A 9628-nucleotide genomic window follows, 5' to 3' on the forward strand; every position below is an offset into this window, starting at 1 on the left:
CAAGTGATCCAATTCCTGAGGGCGTGGGGAAAGGGACACCCTCCCCCTCACTAAGCAAGGCTGCGTTTCCAACTCTAAAACCACAGCCCTTCAAGCACACAGTTGGGTATGTGCCCAAGAGCTCTGAGGCCTCGTCCTCCTTCTGCCGCTTACTTGCTTCCAGCAGGATCACAGCTACCATTCGTGGAGCTCCCTACCTGCGCAGCACCGCCAGGACATGCTGGGCTAAACCCACCAGACAGGAACAGTTCAAAGGAAAAAAGCAAAGAACTAACAACAYTCCCGTGTCCTCTAGGCAGCCTGGCAAACCCGGCTGTAACTCGCACCACTTAACTTACACGCTTCGTTCAACTTACCTGCACGCTGCTACCTCTAAGGCGATCAGGACCTCCCAAGGGAGCGCTGAGTAAAAGCAAAACTTTGCCAGCTTTTCTGAGCAAGTCTGGGGTAAAATGCATCAAAACCTTCCCGCGCTTGTACAGAACAGATTTCCTAATAAAATGCTCAAATCCTTCCATCAGATAACTTAATGGACTGTTTCTTTCTAACATCGCCTATGACTTGTCTGTAGTAGTAGTAAGCAAGTCCAAGTTTGCTGCTGCTAAGTCGACAGCTTGCAAGCCCTCGGTTGAGGTAACGCACAGTCAGGGAGGTGTTGCTCCATGCGTCGTGGGCTCAGCGCTGCGCTGCGGGAAACGTCTCTGGCCGTGCACCCCAGGCGCTGCAGCAGGGGTGGGACAAGGCAATCCAAGAGCAGGAAAGGTTTGAAGGATGAAAGCACTTAGTAGATTCTCCTCTCTAGTTTCTCAGATCGATGTATTTCTCGCTCTTCAGTCCGCCAACAAAAAAAAGGAAGGGGGGGGGGGGAAAAAGCAGTTAGAAGTGAGGAGGAAGACAGGGCCTCTACTGCAGGTATCCGTGTGACAGACAGCAATGCTATGGGAGAGAGCCACCAGCCTYGGGCACCATATGCCAGCTGAGCACTAGCCCTGGGGCAAGGGGCAGCAAGTGGGGGACCCACACCGAGCAGCAGGGACTTGGCTATCTCTTGGCTTAATGCAAATAAAACTGCAACTGGCTCAGGCGCTGTGTCCTATGGCTCGGCAGGACATGCTGGCGTGGAAAGCCCTGCCCAGGCACAGCGACAGTCAAGCACCAGTACAGCCCATTCCTGCACCCTCTGCTCTTGCTCCTGGCCAGGTGATGTTCCTACAGCTCCACTCTCCCAGAGGCCCCCCRGAGAGCCCAGCTTGTACGTCGGAGAGCGCTCGAGGAGGTGGCATCAAGAGGGGTGGGAAATGGTCACCGCACTCCAAGGAGGTGCCAAGGGAGGCCTGTCCCAACCTCCTTGGAGCAGAGAGCAGCGACTTGGTCGCCTCCCTTCCCAGCTCCACAGCCCCTCCCAAGCACTGATGATGGATGATGAAGGCCCATGCAGGGTTGGGAGTGCTGGGACAGGAGCTCGCCGAGAGAAAAGCTTTACCTTGATGCACCCCCTCTGCGCTCCTCACCTCCGCTCCTAGCCCACGGAGCGGCCCCAGCCCTGGCGAAGGGCAGCGCACGTCGGTCTGTCCTACCTGGTCAGCGGCAGGTCTCTTCTCGCCGTTGGCGCCCTGCAGGAGCCCCGCCTCTTCGGAAAGTTTATCTGACTTAACTTCAACTACAATCTTGTCTTTACGTGCCTCTGGCTTTGTGCTACGGGAGGGAGGTGACAGTTTTGAGACATGCTCAAGATACCAAGGAGGGCAGAGGGCCAGCTGAGCGAGACCAAGCCCTGCGGCTCCGTCTCAGGGATGCTCCGGAGCAGGCCCGGGGCAGAGGGAGGCCAGAGGATATAGGACTCCAGCTTGGGGGAAGTTTGGGGCCACCCAGCTCTCAGCTGCTCTGTCGCTCTGCTGTTCTCCTCATCGCCTCCCTGAGCAGAAGGGGGGAGCAGTGCGGACCCCCAAGCTGCGGGAAGCTCCAAGTGCCACCGAGACCCCAGCGCGGTGCCCCCCCCGAGGTGCTGCCCTGCTGCCTCCCATCCCGTCGGGGCAGGGAGTGGCAGATGTGATGAGATGGGAAGCGTGAGCGATGATGAGCACCTCTGGCCCCAAGAGCGGGCTAGCAGGGTGGGAGGCAGTGCTTACATGTCCTGTTTCCCAGCGCGGCCACACGGGATCTTGCCTTTCTTGTGCAGGAAGTAGATGACAGACCCCAGCACAGCCACCACAAGGATGCAGATGATGATGGCCACGATGATTACACCTTTGCTCTCCGGCGTCTTGTGATCTGAGCACAACAGGAGAGGAGGAGGTTAAACGTGTCCCAGTCAGATGCTCCCCAGCTTTTCTATTGCTGCCCCTCCTTGGGGACATGGAAAGGACACCCCCTCTCCCCAAGGAAGCACCACAGGGGCTCCCGGGCTCTGGTCCCGGCACTGCCCCAGCTCCCTGCAGGATGCAGATGGTGGTGCAGAAGTGCTCTGGTAGAGCAGTTTCCGCACAGCCATGCTTTACTGGCTGCTCCCGTYCCCCCCCTGCATGCTCTAGGGGCATGGCTCGCAGGGATTTGTGGCAAGACATCAGGCCATCCCTTCGCTTCCTGGCCCAGAGGGCCTGGGCTGCAGGAAGCCACGCGTGCTGGCCCTGCTGAGCTACAGGCTGAGGGCGAGCAGGCAGCTTGTACACCGCTGTGTAAACAAGCAGAGATGGAGTCTCCATTTCCCACTCTGCTGAGCAGGGAGAGAGGGGAAAGGACACGTGCAGCACAGGAGCCCGCAGACAAGGCTCCTTCCCACAGCAAGGGGCAGGTATGACTCCTGCTGATGGCACACTTCCATCAGAGCCTGGGCGGAAGGATGCATGCACCCGGCACAGTGCAGAGTCTGACCTTTTCTGATGGTCTCCACTGGTAATGGCAGGGAGGGAGGGAGAGAGAGAGAGCTCAGCCAAGCCACACCAGGCGCGTGGTAGCTCCTGGCAGCACGGCACACACCAGCGCCCGTGCGAAGGGCGCTAACCCTTCTCCAGGCTCCCACAAGCAGGTGGGCAGAGAGAAGTGCCTAAGACTCACCGAGCAGCTGGATGTGCTTCTCACTGGCGCCCAGTGCATTGGTGACCCTGCACATGGCTCCTGCTCGCAGCAGGTCATGGTCCACGCGCACTGTCAGGTTGCTGGAGATGAGCTGATTCTCCACATACTCATGAGCCTGCAACGGAGAGGAAGCAGCGAAGGGTTCAGTGTCTGGGGCAACGCACAATCCCTTCAAGGGGCCACGGCCCGTCCCCAGCTCTCACCGTCCCGTTGATGTTCCACTGCACGGAGGGCCGGGGGAAAGCAATGGCCTTGCAGGTCAGGTTCACCACCTCATCCTGCCGCACGTAGAGCGGCGAGCTGATAGACACAATCCGTGGCTTCCCTGCGGGGAGGGCACGTCAGCACCGAAGGCTCACAGGGGCGACAGGACTTGCCCCGGGGGGGCCGCACACCCATGCACGCGCCAGCTCTTACCCTCGACAGCCACAGCCACCTGCTTGCTCTTCTCCAGCCCTGGCACACTGTGTGCCGTCACCTTGCAGCTGAAGTTGCTGGAGGTTTCGAAGGTGAGGTTGTTCAGGAGAAGCTGTTTCCCTTCTGCAACTTTCCTGCCCTGCAAGGGAGGGAGGGCCCRCGGCAGTCAGCCCCGAGTACAGCCCCTCGGCACCCAGCTCGCGGGGCTCTGCAGGCGTCCTGGAGACCCTCAGCCCTCCCTCCACACACAGCAAGGGAGCTTGCAAGCACAGGATCTCCCTGAAGTGCTGGACCAGAGAAGAAGTGGAGGCAGACACCAGCCAGAAATGGACACTGCAAGTCCATGCCAAGCGGGATCCCACCCTTGGCTTCTTAGGAGAGATGGAGCAAACTCCAGCCAGCTTGCTGTGAAACCAAGGCTTGCCAAGCTGAGCGTGACAGTGYCTAACACCTGCTCACCTTTGCATCTCTCCACTGGAAGTCCAGGGCCACGGGGCTGTCAGCATTGCAGCTCAGCTTCACGTTGGCCCCTTCCGAAAGGGGTGAGGGTGGCTCCATCTCAACATTGACCCCTTCGATATCTAGGGGAGGGATGGAGATCAAGGTAGAGTAAGCAGAAGGGCTGGGTGACCCATCCTGAGGTGGGCAGGGTCCCATYCCCCCCTGACTAACAGTTCACAACAAGCTCCACGTCTTTCTCCAGCTGTCCCATATCATCCAGGTCAAGGGTCTGGCACTTGTACAGGCCACTGCTGTTCTTCTTCACATCCTGCAGGTTCAGTACCCCACTATTGGTGTCCGCCAGCGATGTCAGGTCCTGCCAGTTGTCCTCCAGCTGCAAGCATGGGGGAGAAAGCATTGCTGTTATCCCCACACAGGCACCCTCCATCCCAGGCTCTGGATCCTGCTCCCTGGTGCCCTCTGGGTGGGCGACAAGGGACAGCCAGGACTCGAGATGTCTGCAAAGAGAAAAGGGGCTCTGCTTCCCCTCCAGCCTCACCTCTCTCTTGTAGAAGCTGAAGACGGGCGCTGGGTTCCCGTCGGCCTCGCAGACCAGCTTCACGTCGTCCCCCTCCTTCACCAGCGCCGGGGACGGCAAGACCTGCAGCGTCACGTGCCGCGCAGGGTCTAGGGGAGGAGGGAGCAGGGAGGGTCGGTGCTGCGGGGCCGCCGCCGCGCGCTGGTGCGGCCCCGACCCGGCCCCCGAGCCCCGGACTCACAGAAGACGGTGACGTTCACAGGCCGCGACTCCACGCTGCGCCTCTGCCCCCGGAGCCAGTAGTGCACCGTGCAGTGGTAGACGGAGTTGCGGTCCTCCCGGGTGACGAAGGCGAAGAGGCTGCTGCTCACCGTGTACAGCCAGCTGGACTCGCGGGTCACCGTCTCCGGGATTTTCACCTCTGCAGGGGGGGAGAGCGGCTGTTCCCAGGCCACAGCGGGGCGAGGAAGGGGTCCCTCAAGGGCACAAGGCTCCAGCCAGACCCCGGCTAGCACAAGCACCCCGGACCCTCTCTCGGGGGGCTGCACACGAGCAGGCAGCGGGGGGAGACGTGGCACCCCCGTCCCCAACTCACTGTTCTCCTCCGCCCGCAGCTGCTCCCCGTTCTTGTGCCAGGTGATGTTGGGGGGCGGGAAGCTGTTCCTGCTCACGCACGAGGCGATCTGCGGCGGCAGAGAGAGGCTTGGGCACGGGGCCGGTCTTGGGTCCCGCCGGCACAGGGAGCAGGGAGAGGGGAGCGCCTCCCGGCCGGGATGCCCCGCTCTCGCCCCGCACGGGGCCTCTCCTCACCTGCGGGATGTCTCTGCTCAGCACGGAGATGCCGCCTCTGCTGGCTGTGATCTCGGGGGCCTCGGGGATTTCTGCAGAGAGCAGCCACCGCACAAGCATTAGGCGGGACGGGACAGGTCCCGCGGGAAGCGCGGCCGCTCCCGCCCCGGCACTCACTGTAGACGCGGAGCTCGGTGCGGTTCTCGCCGGCGCCGTGGCCGCCCGCCCCGACCTGGCACACGATGGTCCTGGCGTCCTGCACGGTGACGCGGCTGATGGAGAGGGCATTGCCCTCGTCCACCGACAGCCGCCCCTTGTAGTCGGCGCTCTCCTCCAGGAGCTCGTCGCCCGCCACGGAGCACAGCTTCACCCGGTTGCGGCGGTCGATCTGCAAGGCGAGGGCGCGAGGCCGGGCTGAGCGGGGGCCCCGGCCGGGAGCCCCCRGCTAGCTGCCGTCCCGCCCTGCGGTGGGCACTCACGTAGAACCAGTTGATGGAGGTGTAGGAAYCGTTTCCGGGGATGGAGAAGTTGCACTCGATCCTGGCTGTGTCCCCAAACGCCACTTCGACCACCGCCGGCATGGAGACCTCCAGCTTGCTGGCTGCAGCTGTGGGGCAGAGGCCGTCAGGGGGCCGGGGGAGTGCGGGGAAGCCCCCGTGCGAGTGCCCCGTGACACCAGGTCCCCAGGGCAGCTGTCACCRCATGTCCCTTCCCCAGAAACAGGCTGAGCACAGAGGAGACGGCTGGGGGCAGCAAGCCAGGGGGGAGCCGAGCCCAGGACCGTCCCCTCTCCACCCCCAGGAGGGAGCGGGACAGCGGGGAGCAGCTGCCCCTGCGCAGGGAGGGAGCCCGGAGCGGTGCTAAGCCCTGCTCAGCCCCCAGGCTGAGCCACTGCCCCAGAYCGGCACCCGCGGGACCTCGCTGGCCCCGAGGGCCGGGCGCCCTGCAAGGAGATGCCCGGGGAGCTCAGCAGAGCTCGGGGAAGGCGCCGGGCGCCGGAGACTCACGCCAGCGGCACAAAGGCGGCGCCTTCCCGCGGCCCGGGACCCAACCCCTGACGTCACCCCGTGTGGCCCCCGCGGCGGCCCACGAGCTCGGGCATGAACGAGGCGCTGTGTTCCCTGCCGGCAAGACGGGACACGCAGGGCAGCGGCGGAGGAGGGGAGGCCCCAGCACCTTTCCTCCCGCAAGGCGACRGGGCGCGTCAGAGAGAGGCAACGCGCCACCGGCCGCTGCCGCCACATCCAGCCGGGACTCCTGTCCCCCCCCCTTGTCCCCTCACCTTGGACCCTGCAACCCGGGTGGGAACCGCGAGCCCAGGAGTCCCAGCTTCGCCTCCAGCCCTGCGGCGCGCCCAAGGTCACCCCCTCGCCGCGGCCCCGCTCCCCACCGCGGCCTGCCCACCGCAGGGTGCGGGCACGCGGCACCCGCTCTCGCCGCCGCGCAGCGCGGCCTGCTCGCCCCCGGCACCCACGTCCGCCCGCGCTGCCCATCCGCCGGCTCTCCCGCAGCGTTAATGGAGCGCCTGGCCACGCTCCAGCGCGGCAGAGGACAGTAATGGCTATCGATCCGGGACGGGGAACGGAGCAGCTTCCCGGTGGGCTGGGGGGGCAGAGGCAGCGGCTCGGCCGTGCCGAGGCGGAGCGGGYGCTGGGAACGCCGTCGCCTGCCCGCCGGAGCGGTCGGGGGCTCTTTGCCCTGCAGTGGCAAAGCAAGGGGGGTCTGCGAGCGCCAGTCTGGCGCGCGGCCCTGCGGGGGGGGTGGGGGACGGCACTCCGACCCCCAGCAACAGCGAGCCCAGGAGCAAGGCCAGCCAGCCCAGCAGCCGCTGCCCAGCCCCGGTACGGCAGCTGGGGAGAAGAGGGCTGGAGGAAACCAGCTGTGTCAACAGCTCCCCTGATAGTGCCGCGCAGCGACAGCCCCCGAGCTTCGCACGGGAGGCACGGCACGGCTTCAAAGGGCAGCGCTGCGCCCACRAAACACCCTTCGCCTGGGGCGGGCATGCGGCAGCAGAGCCCCAAAGCGCAACCGGCCACAGCAGAGGCCCCGAGCCGCACCGGGACAGCCCATCAGCCAGCTTCTGGCCCTCCCCTGTTCTATAGGCACAGCACAGTCGGCACCGAACAAAGAGGGACAAGCAAAGCACTGCACAGGAAAGGAGGTGCTGGGAAAACAGGTGAAAGCCCGAGAGATAAGCACCCACCAGGGGCAGGAAGCCGCACCGAGCGCAYGGGGAAAAAGGCAGCTTTGCACCTCGCCACCTGCATAACCTGCGCTGGCTGCCTGGCCCAGCCGGGCCCCCCCAGACCCAGGCGASTTTGGGGGGCCAGATGCAGGCTGTGCCCCAAGCTGCTCTCCCCGCACCCTCCCCTGAACCCCGACGCCTCTGCGCTGCAGGGAGCCAGGCCAGGCTGTGCCCCTCGGAGGCTTTTAGCCCTTCAGCCCGGGACCCCGAGGGAGGGATTGCTGCTGGCTGCCGCAACTGACCCGCTCGACACGAGGGCCCTCGTCCCAGCGGCGACGCAGCCGGGAGCGTGAGCTCAGAGCTGGGGAATGGCAGGCATCCGGGGCTGGCACGAGGCACAAGTCCCTGCTGCCCATCCAGTGCCCTTGCGGAGGTGGACGAGCACGCTGCAGGCCCCACCCTGCCCGGCACGGGGGCCGCGGCCCCCCGCTCCTTYGGGGCAGGCTGGATACGAGGGTGAAGGGCTCAGCCAGGCACCAGCCCTCCCGGGGCGGGCAGGGGGCTGGAAGGGGCGCCCAGCCCCACAGCGACGCTGCAAGCGCTGCCAGCTGGGGGCCACCAGGGCCYTCCCGCAGCCGGAGCTGTCCCGCCATCCCGCAGCCCCTGCTCCACGCTCATGCACAGGCCGGAGGCGCGCCAGGCGCAGGCGCCCCGGGATAGCAGGCTCTGGGGGCGAGGTGACCCTCCTCACGCCCCGCAGAGCCGCGGGGAGCCGGGGCAGGGCCGGAGAGCCGGCGGCTGCGTAGGGAGCAGAGCCGAGCTCCAGCCCGCGCCATGCACCCCAGGCACCTGGCACAGCTCCAGCGGGAGACCTAGGGATCTGGAGAGGCCGCCTGCAGCAAGCAAGCAGGGAAGGGAGGAGAGCCCCTGTGCCTTTCCATCTGGCTCGAGGACAGCCGGCCGGCAGCCAGAGCTTCACAAGAACAAAGATTTGCTTTTAGAGCCGGGGAAGGGGGTGGGGAGCGGCACAGCCCCTCCGCCGCCTCCCGCCGAGCCGAGGTGCGCGAGGAGCCTGGMGCCTGCTTGCAGGAGCCGGCGAGGAGCACGGCTGCGCCTGCTGCCCGGCCGGCCGGGCCCCAGAGCCCACAGCACAGACCAGCTAGCCGAGGGGCACGACAGGGGTCGGGAGCACAAGCGGGATGCTTGAGGTTTCCGTGGGTTTCTGTTCCTCACTTGGGGAAAATCAGCCACGGGCAGATCCTGCCTGCTCCCGGCACATGCACACATGCTGTCCTCCGTCCTGGCAATGCCGCCCTGCGTCTACACCGCTCCACGAGCCGGGACACCCCAGCTCCTGGCTCCCAGAGCAGGATCACCCGCACCCCTTCTTCCTCTCGGAGGGAGGAACAGGGGTGCAGAGCCCCAGCCTGCGGCCCCACATCCAGCGCCTGCTAGTCCCCAGCGAGCCTCAGCCATCCTCCCTCCCCGCCCAGCCCTTGCTTCGGTGGTGAGACAGGGACAGAGCCAAGCCAACCCTGGCCGCACTCAGTGCTGCAGGAAACGGCACCCCACGCCCCCCCAAAGCAAACCCCAACACCCAGCCAGGGCCTGACCGTCCATGCTGGGAGCAGGCAGGGCTTGCAGCCCCCCAAGCCAGGTGAAAACAGCCACCCAGAGCACTCAGACAGCCACAGATCCCAGCGGAGAAGGGGCTGGGATGGCAAGGACAGCCTTTGCGCCAGCTCTGCCCCCGCCAAGGGCTGGCACCCCCATCCGATGTGGCCCCAGGGAGGTCGGGCCCCCGGGAGGTGCAGGGAGCCCCTCAGCCCGCCTGGGAGCAACTTGGCTGCAACCCCTCGAGCTTCTGGGAAGCATCAAGCCTTTCACTGTGGCTGGGCTCACAAACACCCCAGCGCAGCCAACCAATAACCGCCGCGCTCGGCACATGTGCTGCGAGGAAGGGGATCCCAGCACGGGCTGGGGAGGTGGAAGCAGGCTGCCTTTGGCTCAGCCATGGAGCTCTCCTGTGGCGCGAGCGCCTGGCCAGAGCGGGCTTCCCCCGCACCCGGGGCCACCGCCGTAGCGCGGCCGCGGAGGGACAGGGCGTCGAGAAGGTGGGGAGCGGCCGGTGCACCAGCTCTGCTCCCCGGGCCAGGGCAGGGCAGGCAGCAGGGCAGGGCAGG

At 65.5% G+C, this 9628-nt stretch overlaps 1 protein-coding gene across 1 annotated transcript; it reads right to left on the reverse strand.

Annotated features, from left to right (window-relative positions):
* Nucleotides 1-6: 6 nt before the first annotated feature.
* Nucleotides 7-8098, reverse strand: MCAM (melanoma cell adhesion molecule). Its single transcript, XM_026092297.1, has 15 exons — nucleotides 7958-8098; nucleotides 5740-5952; nucleotides 5438-5648; nucleotides 5282-5352; nucleotides 5067-5154; nucleotides 4713-4892; nucleotides 4493-4620; nucleotides 4165-4327; nucleotides 3952-4073; nucleotides 3493-3631; nucleotides 3279-3400; nucleotides 3055-3190; nucleotides 2130-2271; nucleotides 1578-1695; nucleotides 7-828 (listed from the first exon to the last, which is right to left on the reverse strand). Exons 1-15 carry the CDS (start codon nucleotides 8096-8098, stop codon nucleotides 799-801), a joined length of 2004 nt encoding a protein of 667 aa, XP_025948082.1. The 3' UTR covers nucleotides 7-798.
* Nucleotides 8099-9628: the final 1530 nt, after the last annotated feature.

The sequence above is a fragment of the Apteryx rowi genome, unplaced genomic scaffold (genome assembly GCF_003343035.1).
Source record: "Apteryx rowi isolate R43461 unplaced genomic scaffold, aptRow1 scaffold_1229, whole genome shotgun sequence".
Lineage (NCBI taxonomy): Eukaryota > Metazoa > Chordata > Aves > Apterygiformes > Apterygidae > Apteryx > Apteryx rowi.